Source organism: Amphiura filiformis, chromosome 13 (genome assembly GCF_039555335.1).
Source record: "Amphiura filiformis chromosome 13, Afil_fr2py, whole genome shotgun sequence".
Classification (NCBI taxonomy): domain Eukaryota; kingdom Metazoa; phylum Echinodermata; class Ophiuroidea; order Amphilepidida; family Amphiuridae; genus Amphiura; species Amphiura filiformis.
In genome coordinates this window covers 40,989,050-41,005,421 of record NC_092640.1, presented here as the reverse complement: position 1 = coordinate 41,005,421, position 16,372 = coordinate 40,989,050, and the positions used below count along the sequence as shown (strand labels likewise).

Below are 16,372 nucleotides of genomic sequence, written 5' to 3'. Positions count from 1 at the left end.
ATAATCTCTATAGTGTGGTAACTGAAGATCAAGGATGTGAATGAGAGTATTGTAATCTCTAGTGTGGTACCTGATGATCAAGGATGTGAATGAGGGTATTATTATCTGTTAGTGTGGTAGCTGCAAGGATGTGAATGTGAGTATTATAATCTTTAATGTGGTAACAGAAGATCAAGGATGTGAATTAGAGTATTATAATCGCTTAGTGTGGTAGCTGAAGATCAAGGATGTGAATGAGGGTATTATAATCTCTTAGTGTGGTAGCTGAAGATCAAGGATGTGAATGAGTGTATTATAATCTCGTAGTGTGGTAGCTGAAGATCAAGGATGTGAATTAGAGTATTATTATCTCTTAGTGTGGTAGCTGAAGATCAAGGATGTGAAATAGTGTATTATAATCTCTTAGAGTGGTAGCTGAAGATCAAGGATGTGAATGAGGGTATTATAATCTCTTAGTGTGGTAGCTGAAGATCAAGGATGTGATTGAGTGTATTTTAATCTCTTAGTGTGTTAGCTAAAGATCAAGGATGTGAATGAGGGTATTATAATCTTTTAGTGTGGTAGCTGAAGATCAAGTATGTGAATGAGTGTATCATAATCTCTTAGTGTGGTAGCTAAAGATCAAGGATGTGAATGAGGGTATTATAATCTCTTAGTGTGGTAGTTGAATATCGAGGATGTGAATGAGGGTATTATAATCTGTATAGTGTGGTAACTGAAGATCAAGGATGTGAATGAGGGTATTGTAATCTCTAGTGTGGTACCTGATGATCAAGGATGTGAATGAGGGTATTATAATCTCTTAGTGTGGTAGTTGAAGATCGAGGATGTGAATGAGGGTATTATAATCTGTATAGTGTGGTAACTGAAGATCAAGGATGTGAATGAGGGTATTGTAATCTCTAGTGTGGTACCTGATGATCAAGGATGTGAATGAGGATATTATTATCTGTTAGTGTGGTGGCTGCAAGGATGTGAATGAGAGTATTATAATCTCTAATGTGGTAACTGAAGATCAAGGATGTGAATTAGAGTATTATAATCTCTTAGTGTGGTAGCTGAAGATCAAGGATGTGAATTAGAGTATTATAATCTCTATAGTGTGGTAGCTGAAGATCAAGGATGTGAATGTGGGTATTATAATCTGTATAGTGTGGTAACTGAAGATCAAGGATGTGAATGAGGGTATTATAATCTCTAGTGTGGTAGCTGAAGATCAAGGATGTGAATGAGTGTATTATAATCTCTAATGTGGAGCTAAAGATCAAGGATGTGAATGAGTGTATTATAATCTCTATAGTGTGATAGCTGAAGATCAAGGATGTGAATGAGTGTATTATAATCTCTTAGTGTGGTAGCTAAAGATCAAGGATGTGAATGAGGGTATTATAATCTCTTAGTGTGGTAGCTGAAGATCAAGGATGTGAATGAGGGTATTATAATCTCTTAGTGTGGTAGCTGAAGATCAAGGATGTGAAAAAGAGTATTATAATCTCTATAGTGTGGCAGCTGAAGATCAAGGATGTAAATGAGAGTATTATAATCTCTAATGTGGTAACTGAAGATCAAGGATGTGAAAAAGAGTATTATAATCTCTATAGTGTGGCAGCTGAAGATCAAGGATGTAAATGAGAGTATTATAATCTCTAATGTGGTAACTGAAGATCAAGGATGTGAATTAGAGTATTATAATCTCTTAGTGTGGTAGATGAAGATCAAGGATGTGAATGAGTGTATTATAATCTCTTAGTGTGGTAGTTGAAGATCAAGGATGTGAATTAGAGTATTATAATCTCTATAGTGTGGCAGCTGAATTATCAAGGATGTGAATGAGAGTATTATAATCTCGAATGTGGTAACTGAAGATCAAGGATGTGAATTAGAGTATTATAATCTCTATAGTGTGATAACTGAAGATCAAGGATGTGAATGAGAGGATTATAATCTCTAACGTGGTAACTGAAGATCAAGGATGTGAATGAGTGTATTATAATCTCTATAGTGTGGTAACTGAAGATCAAGGATGTGAATAAGAGTATTGTAATCTCTAGTGTGGTACCTGATGATCAAGGATGTGAATGAGGGTATTATTATCTGTTAGTGTGGTAGCTGCAAGGATGTGAATGAGAGTATTATTATCTCTAATGTGGTAACAGAAGATCAAGGATGTGAATTAGAGTATTATAATCTCTTAGTGTGGTAGTTGAAGATCAAGGATGTGAATGAGGGTATTATAATCTGTATAGTGTGGTAAATGAAGATCAAGAATGTGAATGAGGGTATTATAATCTCTTAGTGTGGTAGTTGAAGATCGAGGATGTGAATGAGGGTATTATAATCTGTATAGTGTGGTAACTGAAGATCAAGGATGTGAATGAGGGTATTGTAATCTCTAGTGTGGTACCTGAGGATCAAGGATGTGAATGGGGGTATTATTATCTGTTAGTGTGGTGGCTGCAAGGATGTGAATGAGAGTATTATAATCTCTAATGTGGTAACTGAAGATCAAGGATGTGAATTAGAGTATTATAATCTCTTAGTGGGGGTAGTTGAAGATCAAGGATGTGAATGTGGGTATTATAATCTGTATAGTGTGGTAACTGAAGATCAAAGATGTGAATGAGGGTATTATAATCTCTAGTGTGGTAGCTGAAGATCAAGGATGTGAATGAGTGTATATAATCTCTAATGTGTGGTAGCTAAAGATCAAGGATGTGAATGAGTGTATTATAATCTCTATAGTGTGATAGCTGAAGATCAAGGATGTGAATGAGGGTATTATAATCTCTTAGTGTGGTAGCTGAAGATCAAGGATGTGCATGAGGGTATTGTAATATGTTTGTGTGGTAGTTGAAGATCAAGGATGTAAATGAGGGTTTTATAATCTCTAGTGTGGTAACTGAAGATCAAGGATGTGAATTAGAGTATTATAATCTCTATAGTGTGGTAGCTGAAGATCAAGGATGTGAATGAGGGTCTTATAATTAGAGTATTATAATCTCTATAGTGTGGTAGCTGAAGATCAAGGATGTGAATGAGGGTATTATAATCTCTAATGTGGTAACTGAAGATCAAGGATGTGAATTAGAGTATTATAATCTCTTAGTGTGGTAGCTGAAGATCAAGGATGTGAATGCGGGTATTATAATCTCTATAGTGTGGCAGCTGAAGATCAAGAATGTGAATTAGAGTACTATACTCTCTTAGTGTGGTAGCTGAAGATCAAGGATGTGAATGAGAGTATTATAATCTCTAATGTGGTAACTGAAGATCAAGGATGTGAATTAGAGTATTATAATCTCTATAGTGTGGTAGCTGAAGATCAAGGATGTGAATGAGGGTATTATAATCTCTAATGTGGTAACTGAAGATCAAGGATGTGAATTAGAGTATTATAATCTCTAATGTGGTAACTGAAGATCAAGGATGTGAAGTAGAGTATTATAATCTCTATAGTGTGGTAGCTGAAGATCAAGGATGTGAATGAGGGTATTATAATCTCTAATGTGGTAACTGAAGATCAAGGATGTAAATTAGAGTATTATAATCTCTATATTGTGGTAGCTGAAGATGAAGGATGTGAATGAGAGTATTATAATCTCTAATGTGGTAACTGAAGATCAAGGATGTGAATTAGAGTATTATAATCTCTATAGTGTGGTAACTGAAGATCAAGGATGTGAATGAGGGTATTATAATCTCTAGTGTGGTAGCTGAAGATCAAGGATGTGAATGAATGTATTATAATCTCTATAGTGTGGTAGTTGTAGATCAAGGGTGTGAATGTGGGTATTATAATCTGTATAGTGTGATAACTAAAGATCAAGGATGTGAATGAGGGTATTATAATCTCTTTTTGTGGTAGTTGAAGATCAAGGATGTGAATGAGGGTATTATAATCTGTATAGTGTGATAACTGAAGATCAAGGATGGAATGAGGGTATTATAATCTTTTAGTGTGGTAGTTGAAGATCAAGGATGTGAATGAGGGTATTATAATCTCTTAGTGTGGTAGGTGAAGATCAAGGATGTGAAAGAGGGTATTATAATCTGTATAGTGTGGTAGCTGAAGATCAAGGATGTGAATGAGAGTATTGTAATCTCTATAGTGTGATAACTGAAGATCAAGGATGTAAATGAGAGTATTATAATCTCTAACGTGGTAACTGAAGATCAAGGATGTGAATGAGTGTATTATAATCTCTATAGTGTGGTAACTGAAGATCAAGGATGTGAATGAGAGTATTGTAATCTCTAGTGTGGTACCTGATGATCAAGGATGTGAATGAGGGTATTATTATCTGTTAGTGTGGTAGCTGCAAGGATATGAATGAGAGTATTATAATCTTTAATGTGGTAACAGAAGATCAAGGATGTGAATGAGGGTATAATAATCTCTTAGTGTGGTAGCTGAAGATCAAGGATGTGAATAAGAGTATTATAATCTCTTAGTGTGGTAGCTGAAGATCAAGGATGTGAATTAGAGTATTATTATCTGTTAGTGTGGTAGCTGAAGATCAAGGATGTGAAATAGTGTATTATAATCTCTTAGTGTGGTAGCTGAAGATCAAGGATGTGAATGAGGGTATTATAATCTCTTATTGTGGTAGCTGAAGATCAAGGATGTGAATGAGAGTATTATAATCTCGTAGTGTGGTAGCTGAAGATCAAGGATGTGAATTAGAGTATTATTATCTCTTAGTGTGGTAGCTGAAGATCAAGGATGTGAAATAGTGTATTATAATCTCTTAGTGTGGTAGCTGAAGATCAAGGATGTGAATGATTGTGTTATAATCTCTTAGTGTGGTAGCTAAAGATCAAGGATGTGAATGAGTGTATTATAATCTCTTAGTGTGGTAGCTAAAGATCAAGGATGTGAATGAGGGTATTATAATCTCTTAGTTTGGTAGTTGAAGATCGAGGATGTGAATGAGGGTATTATAATCTCTTAGTGTGGTAGCTGAAGATCAAGGATGTGAATAAGAGTATAGTATAGTGTGGTAAATGAAGATCAAGGATGTGAATGAGGGTATTATAATCTCTTAGTGTGGTAGTTGAAGATCGAGGATGTGAATGAGGGTATTATAATCTGTATAGTGTGGTAACTGAAGATCAAGGATGTGAATGAGGGTATTGTAATCTCTAGTGTGGTACCTGATGATCAAGGATGTGAATGAGGGTATTATAATCTCTTAGTGTGGTAGTTGAAGATCGAGGATGTGAATGAGGGTATTATAATCTGTATAGTGTGGTAACTGAAGATCAAGGATGTGAATGAGGGTATTGTAATCTCTAGTATGGTACCTGATGATCAAGGATGTGAATGAGGGTATTATTATCTGTTATTGTGGTGGCTGCAAGGATGTGAATGAGAGTATTATAATCTCTAATGTGGTAACTGAAGATCAAGGTTGTGAATTAGAGTATTATAATCTCTTAGTGTGGTAGTTGAAGATCAAGGATGTGAATGTGGGTATTATAATTTGTATAGTGTGCTAACTGAAGATCAAGGATGTGAATGAGGGTATTATAATCTCTAGTGTGGTAGCTGAAGATCAAGGATGTGAATGAGTGTATCATAATCTCTATAGTGTGATAGCTGAAGATCAAGGATATGAATGAGGGTATTATAATCTCTTAGTGTGGTAGCTGAAGATCAAGGATGTGCATGAGGGTATTGTAATGTGTTTGTGTGGTAGTTGAAGATCAAGGATATAAATGAGGGTTTTATAATCTCTAGTGTGGTAACTGAAGATCAAGGGTGTGAATGAGAGTATTATAATCTCTATAGTGTGGGAGCTGAATTTTAAGGATGTGAATGAGAGTATTATAATCTCTATAGTGTGGTAGCTGAAGATCAAGGATGTGAATGAAGGTCTTATAATTAGAGTATTATAATCTCTATAGTGTGGTAGCTGAAGATCAAGGATGTGAATGAGGGTATTATAATCTCTTAGTGTGGTAGCTGAAGATCAAGGATGTGAATGAGGAAATTATATTCTCTTAGTGTGGTAGCTGAAGATCAAGGATGTGAATGAGGAAATTATATTCTCTTAATGTGGTAGTTGAAGATCAAGGATGTGAATGAGGATATTCAATCTCTATAGTGTGGTAGCTGAAGATCAAGGATGTGAATGAGGGTATTATAATCCATATAATGTGGTAGTTGAAGATCAAGGATGTGAACGAGGGTATTATAATCTGTTTGGTAGTTGAAGATCAAGGATGTAAATAAGTGTATTATAATCTCTTAGTGTGGTAGCTGAAGATCATGGATGTGATTGAGTTTATTATCATCTACATAGTGTGGTAGCTGAAGGATCAAGGATGTGAATGAGGGTATTATGATCTGAATAGTGTGATAGATGAAGATCAAGGATGTGAATGAGGGTATTATAATCTCTATAGTGTGGTAGCTGAAGATCAAGGATTTGAATGAGGGTATTATAATCTCATAGTGCGGTAGGTGAAGATCAAGGATGTGAAGGAGGGTATTATAATCTCTTCGTGTGGGCCAACAATTTTGAGTGTGTTTTTCAGGTCCTGTGACAATCAAGTCTAAAGACTTTGTCGGGTGCATTACATAGTGACGGATGTTGATTTTTGTAATTTTTATGAAAATTGGCCAATGTATTTTAAATAGTGAGTAGTATAATATTACCAAGATTTGAAGCTCAAGTGTGCATAATTAATTAGTTAATGTTGATCTATGATATTACCCGACGTTTTACATAGTGACGTATCTAAGATCCGTCACTATGTAAAACGCCGTTCACTCGGAAAAACAACTAAATTGTATGGCGTATCTCCAGCATCCGTCACTATGTAAAAACATGATTTTTCAATTTGAACGTACGTAATTCAATATTGTTCATTGAAACCTACAGGATTTCTTGACGGATGTTGATAATTGGGTATAAACCAAAAACGTTTACGTAGAGCAGATATTCAATGGATCATTATTTTAGTAAAATATCATTTTAATAAATTTTGAATGGTTCGAGTTGATTCAACAATTATTTAGAGACATTATTTCAAAACTTTCCAATATAAGGGATGGTTAAGTAATAAAAAATGAAAATATGATCCTTTTTAACGAGTAGGTTATTTAAAGATGATCAAAAGATGTTTAGATGCGTTTAGAGGCGGCTCCAAGTTGAAAGATAATACAGTGTAAATGGGTAAAAACTGAATACAATCATAGGCGTTTTGTAAAAAGAAGTTACAGCTTGTATGACTAGCTATATCATGAGAGTGAGAATTAGTAACATCAGGAGTAAATACTCAAATACAATATGTCATGTATGTCGTGGGCACTCGTGACGAGTCGGTTTTATCATGAAAAAAGCGTTTAATAATAAGCGTAAAGAACCGACGGATGCTCGAAGTCCTTCCTTGATCCGACTTTTATGCGCAAGACATACTGACGGATGTGTGACGGATGCCCATAGATCAACACGAGAGACCAGATTAACGTGCGCGATATTGGCGCAAGACATAGTGACGGATGTGTGACGGATGTTAGGGTGCAACGTTTTCACGTTTTTACATACTGACGTATAACTTTGCAATCATTTTACTGATTTAATAGCGAAAAATTCTTCATGTGATACATGTTTTAAGATACTTTAGATACTAGTTTTTAAAATACAGCAACTTTTGGAAGATTTTACTTGTCAATGTTCTGCTATGGTTGATCACAAATTGGCATACTCTTTGATCGCGTCTAACTCAAAAACTTTTTTTCCGGCGAAGTTTAACATCCGTCACTATGTAATACACCCGACGACTTGTACAAAGTCTAATTTCAATTCAGGCATTCTTATTTTTGGAAAAGCCATGTTTCATTCTGATAACCAACCATTTAATTAAAGTACCATAAAAAGTAAAAATTAAGTAAAATATCTACAGATAATCAAGATTTTGAATGCTTGGATTTGTTTCAAGTCTTTGATATTTGTGACCTGTCTGAAAAATGCATGTTTTAGCTCTTTTTTCAATAAATTAGTAAAATAGTGAACTTTTTCTTTTATCTTAAGTTAGTACTAAATGAATGATTAGGATTGACCTATGTTTCACTTTGCAGAACTTGCTAATATTTATTTAATCCCAAAAAAAAATCGTGCTGTATTTGCCTGGAATGGGTGGTAGTTATGTGGAAATACTGGATAAACTGTTCCAAGAAGAAAGCAGTGAATGTGAAAGTGACAGTTTATATGGTGTCGTTGGCTGCAAAGGATATGTCAGTTGTCTCCAAGTATGCAGTGGACTTCAGTGTGGATAATACTTCAAAGAGCAATCTAGATCAATAACAAGACTGTCGGCTATTAAAGTTAAGTATCTATTTTGGTAATTATCCTAAAGTTCTGATTATTATCATTTGTCTTTTACATGGCATTGCCCAATCAACATGTACTTTCGATAAATATTTCACTTGTTTTTGATAGACTAGTAATTACTGTTGCGTGAACTTGGACAATTTGAGTATTTCAGCCCAACTTCACCCGCTTTTCGGGTGTTTCTCACGATTAAAAAAAAAAAACCTGTTGAGTAGCAATCTTGGGACAGCGCAGGTTTTCTCCGGGATCACCGGTTTCCTCCTGCTTCAAAATCGGTGATTGTTTGGGTTTCAAAAACTTCCTTCAACCAATGGAGTTTGGGGAGCTGCACAGATAATTGATGGATGTTAGGCCTACAGTCTAAGTGCTGATCGGTTTGCAACCGGCCTACCAGCAAACACAAACGTTTTCGACATCATTCGCAAAAGGTTATAAAAGGTTGTCAGAAAACGTTTAAATGTCGGGTTATATAAAGGGTATATTAAGAGTATAAAACGTTTTCATAACCTTAAAAAACATTTTTTTATTATCTATTGCTCAGCAAACAAAAATGTATAATCTACTGCTCAGCAAACAAAAATGTTCTACAGAAAACGTTTAAATGTCGGGTTATATAAAGGGTATAAAAACGTTTTAATAACATTCCAAAAACATTCTTGAAAACTTGATACAAAACATTCTAAACAGAATGTTATTTTGGGGTTGAAAAAATATTTTGCGAAAAATGTTTGCCCAAAATATTTTCAATAACGTTTTAAAAACATTTTCATGACCTTTATATAACCCGACATTTAAATGTTATTAAAATGTTTTGAAAAAAACATTTTAAAAACATTTCTGTGTTTGCTGGGTTCAAACATTTTAACATAATGTTATTTAAGTATTGACACAATATTTGGCAAAAATGTTTGCAAAAATAGTTTACAATAACATTTTTGAAAACATTTAAAAATATTGTTGTAGTGTGTTTTCATACAAAATGTTTTAAAACGTTATCATGACCTTTAAATAACCCGACATTTTAATGTTATTAAAACGTTTTTACCTAAACCAAAGCCAAAATATAACTTATTTAAAACGTTTTTAAAACGTTTTTGTGTTTGCTGGGTAGTTGATACAATCTGATTCTAATGAATCAGGTAGCGAAAATTCAGCGCATCGGATCTTCTGGATGTGCTACATAAATCCAAAATTTATCTTATTTATTCATCTGTGAATTTAGGCTAATTAAAGTTTGTGGTTTAATTCTATGTTATATAGCCAGTATTTCATTCATGCTTGAGGCATCGGTGGTCACGATAGGTAATAATGTATACAGTACATGAAAAAGTTGAATCAAATCCATCAAAAATGACTAACATCGACATCTGCTTGGATATCTGGTTACTAAGGTCTTAATTTTAACCGTAATAAAGTTCTGATATGATATGCTTTCGCATCACAGTTCAAAGAATATCCTATTAAGTACCGAGGCCATGTTGTCAAAAGTGCTCTATTTAACGGTTACGTTAAACACATGTTTGAAATTGATAAATCATTGCTAAAAATTGTGAAAATTTTCAATCTTTTGCAAAAAAAGACAAAAGGCACTAAAATTTGCATTTTATGACCACTTTTGAATTTCAAGAGGTCATACACTTTCCATGACACAGAGTCATTTGTCAAAAAAAAAATGCTTTTGTTCAAAGCTGCACACACATCATCAAAACACAAAGGAATATTCACCCATAAATCAAATACGTTGAATTAAGTGGTAATTTTGTTCATATATATTAAATATCCACGTGTGATGCGTTCTGCACGGAATTTTTTACTCCATTTAGTTTTAAAGAAATAACTGTTTAACAAGTGAAATTTGTGGGTAAAAACTAGATAACTGCGTAACTGTTGCCATGGAAATGGAATAGAACGCGCGGGTTACAAATTTGCCAACATGGCAGAAAAGAAAAGATTCTCCAACCTCTTCTGAACATTTGATATATGATTTGCCCATTTGAAACATCTTTCCAACGACGCGAAAATTTCATGGGACTGGCCCTATACTGATTTAAAATTCGTTTGATACTGAAATATCAGCGCGTCTATTAGGTCTGTTGAACTCGCGTAAATACCATAAAAAATGAAAACGCATAAAAGCAGAACCAACTCGTATCTTAGATATCATATTGTAACCCGACCGAGACTGCACAACATCAACTAAAACAGCAGTGAGGACGTATCTAGCATACAGGTAATTATATGCCAATACCTTCTCCTTTATATGCATGTTATTTGTCAAAAGACACAAGGCTGTTGACTACATATGTGTGAGAATGAGTAAACCATCAGGGAAAGTATAGTTTGACCTATCGTCCCGGCGTTCAAATGGACCCCAATGGAAATAAGCTTCAATAGAGGCTTTCTTGGGTTATCCAGGGTTCTCACAACCCGAACAAATCAAATCAAATCAAATCATACCACGCCTCAATCAGCAATCACCCTGCCCACCAGTTTACCATGCGTGCATCTCTTTGCTAGCTGTACGCCTCATACGCGATACGCGAACGCGATCTATTGCGGGAAACAATGATTTACTTGCTTTTGTATTTTGACGAATTTTTCAATGAAAAAGCGTCTTGGAAACAGTAAAAAACTCAAAATACCAGGATGTTTAACTCCGTTTGGTCTTTTTAGGCTACAATTATCATTTTTTTGTGCCAATTTTAGCATTAAAATGGCAAATTCTTGCCCGCTTAGAAATGTGTCCATTGCTAAACTAGACACTAAGACAGCGTCCGAGCACCGATACCTCAAAATCAAAGTTTACTTGACCCTGTATAGAGTTCGATGAATTTTACTGGAAATCCTCAACGTTTACGTTTTGCCGATTCCAACCGTACCAAGAAACTTTTATCCGATACCAAATGTGTTTACGACAGCCTACTTATATTGTCACATTCTGCTCTCTTCTCTCTAGTAAACCATACATGATGATTGACTTCAAAATTGTTTTGCTGGTGCTGTCCGTCGTTATAGCAGCCCAGGCTTCATGTTTTACGGGCGGTGTAAGGGGAGGCGGTCCTCTTGGAAAAGGTAAGTTATTTTATACCAGGTCCATGGTGCATTTCATAGTGACAAATTCGCTAGATAGACTCTAAATAATAGGCATTTTGTAGAATACTAATAGGTATTTTTGTAGAACACTAAATGAAGAGTTTGGTTCCAAAAGGCGCTTAATCCAAAGACTGCTTCGTGTAAAATTCATTTGAAGATATTCCTAAGAGTCAGTAGCAGTAACCTTGCCAATCTAGAATAGTTATAACAATTTGTTTTTGGTTATCTTTAACAAAATAATTGCAAATCTCTTTAACCTCGTGCGAAGAAGAAAATGATAAAATAAAAAAGAAAATTATTTTGCTTCTTTCAAAAGGAGCTAAATCCAATGGTAGTAATTTTAAAACTTTGCATTGGAGAATTTTTGGTAACAAAATGATGTTTAAAATAGTTAGAAAATATTTTCTTATATTTAGCCTGAGTCCCTTGGCCATTCTCTCACAAGTATTAAACATGACGGAACAAAATGGTCATGCGTGGCTTTTGAAGAACTAGCTAGAACTAGTGGATTCGCACTACGATCATGGTTATTTCTGCCATGAAGCTATCGGGGTAATGCACTGCGTCATCATCCCTATATCTTCGTGTCAAAAATTGCCGTGATAGAACGGCGAATCCTCTCGTTTTTCAAAAGCTACGCATGGCGATTTTCTTCGAGATAGGCCCAGCGACTCAGGCTAAGCATACCATTTACATGATATGAGATACCATAGAGCCTGCGGCTTAGTTTCTATTCTACGATTTGCGCATGATCAGTACCACATGGTGTTACTATTATAGAAAATTCGATTTGTTGTCAGGTAAAACGCAGGTTTTGTTTCCAGTACACTAACTCGAAAAGCAATACACTAATTAGCGGGGCCTTGCTGTTTGCTGTGGATATCTTTTACTGCATTTTATAAGTAAAGATTTTGAAATCCAAAGTAAAATTTTTGATATATTCAACTATTTGAGAAATGAATTATACAAAGGAACCCGTGTAAAATCCAGGTGCTGTATCTATAATACAATGTACATTATCGACTTTCTTTATCTGCGTCAATAATAGAATATCGATTTCAATCGAATTGAATACATGACTCCATTTTGAGTTTGTACTACACCTCTGAGCGATCAAGCGATCGATTTCTAGCCAATCAGATACGGTAGGCCGCCTTTTCTTGCGTTCGGTGAAATACCAATCGCCCGTCGCTCACCAACGGAGTATTAAGTTTATATTTATAACACTGGCTGTTGACACTGTGTGATATCACTGTGCGTGTATAAAGGATGGTGAATGATGAGTTGACATCAATGTTTATCAACAAAGGCAAGGGACTGGTATGCTTGAGCGAACTGCATACAATCACTACACTGTTCAATAGTCTTATTGCGATGTGACGGGTTTTTAAAGCACGGACCCTGAACAAAATATGATGCGCGAGCATGTTGTCAGGTAAAAAAAAAAGATGGGAATTGTGATGATGCGCCCGCATACTACCAGACAATGACGTCACAAGCCAAGTCTTCGGTAGATCTCTGAATGTCCATATAATAATTTTTTTGTTTGCAGAGTGCAACCCCGGAGAGACAAAGAAGGAGAACTGTTATACGGACTGTGAATGTATTCATGGATTTTGGAGCTGTCACGGTTGTACCCCGTAAGTATGCACTAAACAGTCTGGTCCGCGACGAAAATCATTTTACGACAGGTATTTTTTTGTCAAAACAAGATTTAGAGCGGGTCAGATAAAGGGTAATTACATTAATTAATTCGTTGTCATGATTGAATGATCGTTGTGAATTTTGTTCATTTTGAACAATTCCAAGTAAAAAACGAAGTTGATTTACTCACTGTTTTTAGTGACGTTTCACCACTACACTAGTGGCTTCATCAGACTGGCAACTCATCACATCTAACTGCTTGCTTTTATAGGCAACAGGATGCACCGTGGAGGGCGTGATGAGTTGGTCAAAGATGTTGTCGAGCGCGTAGGCCCCCTCGTTCTTGTTTAGAGTGTCATGTCCTTTTCGGCGGATTCAGATGGCTTCTTTCAGCCACCTGGTGGTCTTGTCGGCTTCACGATCAATACCTTTGAGTCCTCCCAATTCTCGGTATTCGCAATAAGGGCGCCGCCAGAGGTTTGCGATGTATTCGTGATGTATCATGATGTATCATGGGAAAAGGTCGACATCCAAGTCCGCGCAATACGAATATTACCATGCTATTACATAGGAACATGTGATTATATTTTTTAGTTTGCCAATATAACGGTATTACACGCAAATCGATAGAGAAAAAATTTATTGTGCACATTTCAAATCACATTATTAAGTATTATTGAGTATCGATTCGCGTGTAACACCGTTATATTGACAAACTAAAAAATATTGTCACGTGTTCCTATGTAATAGCATGGTAATATTCGTATTACGCGGACTTGGATGTCGACCTTTTCCCATGATACATCACGATTACATCGCAAACCGCTGGCGGCGCCCTTATTGCGAATACCGAGAATTGATGGAGTGATTTGTAGAAGCCACGTGACAGATGATTGGCGTTTTGCTCGAGTAAATGGTTTTGATTCAAATTTCTCCACCCCTTTCTGGTGCTCTTTGAGTCGGTACCAAAGTTGATATCAATATTCCTAATGAACTTGTTCAAAGATTTGAATGATCGTTATTTTAATGACCTTTAATATCATTAACCATTACATGACCATTTCCCGAAAAATCATTTTGTAAAAGATGAAACTATAGGCATACGCCACCACATCGTCAAAAGACGTCAATGCAATGAATAGGATACCTTTCTCCAATGATGGTGCTGAAGTAGTGTTGGGCAGTGCGTAAAATACCGCCCGTCCGAGACAGACTACTTTGTCATCAGACGTAACTAGTCCGTCCGACGGACGCCCTGAAATGTTACCATGGTTACCAACTAAAGATAGTGGCGTACTAACTGCCAAAATACAGACACGATTGGTCACATTGTGCTGTTTATCTTCCGTTTGGCTTGTTTTAGGCCATTATTACCCTTATTTTGGACAAATTCAGCATCAAAATTGCAAATAGCGCGTACACGGCCCGTTAAAAGTAATTTTGGTAAATACTCAGCTGCACGATTTGGCAATTTTGTCTACCTTGGAAATTTTGTAACTAAATAAAACATTATGCTGCGCCCGAGAACCGATACATCAAAGCCACAGTTAGCATGGTTAGACGTAAAATACGCTAAGCCAAAGAAGAAACTGATAATTTTTCACAAGGTCGTATCTTAAAAACCTGTCCATCAAAATGAACCAGGATTAATTCAATACTCTACTCTAAACACATGTCAGTAACCAAGCACTTGTACAACTGACACAACATCAAAATGCACTGACATGGAACAGTTTCCTGTACCACATTCACAGCCCAATAATTGGCACCTAGCACAAGAAATTTGTTTGAATGTAAACAAGGTCCTTGCACAGATGATAATTCCCAAAGAGTAAGTGGAATAGTGTGGAACAAGACCTGTAAATGGTCTATGCTTAAAGAAAGTGCATGAAAAGCAGAAAGCAGCACCGTTTTGTAAATTATCATCTGTTCAACGATTCTCACAGATTTCGCAGTGCATTTTGTTGTTGTGTCAGCTGGACAACTGCTTGGTTTACTGAGTAGAGTATTGAAGTATTCCTGTGCGTAATTTTGGTTCATTTTGATGAACAGGATTTTAAGATACCGTATATGACCTTTTAATAAGTTTACTTATTCTATTAACTTTTTTAAATTTCAGGGGCTACCCAACCCATTTTGACGACGACTGTGAAAGAATCTTTGACGAGGAGTCATGCTCGTGGTCTGTTGTAAAAAAGAAGCGCGAAACATGTCGAGTTTATGGAGCAGTTGGCTAATATTACTTTATTAAATAAGGCCAAAATAACTCATCATGTACCATTATGTAAACCTGAAGTCCTCTTTCTGGTAAGGCCGACCAGATAACAAAACCATAACCATAACCCTAACATCTAACCCTACGACCCTAACCCTGACAATAATGAATCTTGCCTCGGACTGTCAGCTGGACTGTGCGATTAGTGATATATTGCGGCCCATTATAGTTGCAGAAAGAAATTTTAGCGTCCCGCTTGCAGACAAGGGCAAGCGACATGATGAATGCAAGCGGCAGAAAGTATGAAACCAGCATAAGGGAACAAACCAAAAGATCGACGACGTCCTATAAACGAAACTAGTTTCGTTTAGGGGGGAGGGGGTAAAAATACTCGATTACGTTTGTACAAAAACATCGGTCGGAAGAATGTGTCATTATCATTATTATGTCAAAATTTTCAACATTTCATTATTACGTTTCTGGCAGGGAGGGAGGGGGTCGGCTGAGAAACGAAACTAGTTACGTTTATAGGACGTCATCGATCTTTTGGTTTGTTCCCTAAGTCATGACTAATACTATAGACCTACCGTTATTGGTCTTAACCATGCATGGTGAAAACTTTTGTCCTCGCCGGTCGTAACTGCTAAATTGTTGGTCGAATCCATCTGTAACCATGGTAACGTCAAATTTGGGTAAAATACTCAGTTTGGAGAACCCCCTCCCCAAAAAACAACAACCAACAGCAACAACGTTTTTGTACCAAATATATTGTATATAACAAAAAAATCTTCAGTAATTTTGTTAATATATAGATATCTAGGACGGAATGCGCTTTTTTTTTGTTATATTTTTGTTTTTGATTTTTGTATACCAAATTTTGAATTTTCAACCATTTTTGGCGAATATTTCTCAAAGTCGATAAAAGTTTAAAAAAAACCACAACAGTTCCTAGATATTTATTTTTTGAAAACTATATATTTTGTACAGAGGAAGAAATGGTTTGTTATGTTCCCCGGGTGATGTTGTCCAAAAAATTTGTCTTGACCAAATTTTTTTTACCACTTGTGATTTTGACGTCACA

The 16,372-nt window shown here is 35.9% G+C and overlaps 1 protein-coding gene across 1 annotated transcript; it reads left to right on the top strand.

Annotated features, from left to right (window-relative positions):
* The first annotated feature begins 10,453 nt into the window (after nucleotides 1-10,453).
* Nucleotides 10,454-16,215, top strand: LOC140168355 (uncharacterized). Its single transcript, XM_072191728.1, has 4 exons — nucleotides 10,454-10,569; nucleotides 11,296-11,411; nucleotides 12,985-13,072; nucleotides 15,196-16,215. Exons 2-4 carry the CDS (start codon nucleotides 11,306-11,308, stop codon nucleotides 15,311-15,313), a joined length of 312 nt encoding a protein of 103 aa, XP_072047829.1. The 5' UTR covers nucleotides 10,454-10,569; nucleotides 11,296-11,305; the 3' UTR covers nucleotides 15,314-16,215.
* Nucleotides 16,216-16,372: the final 157 nt, after the last annotated feature.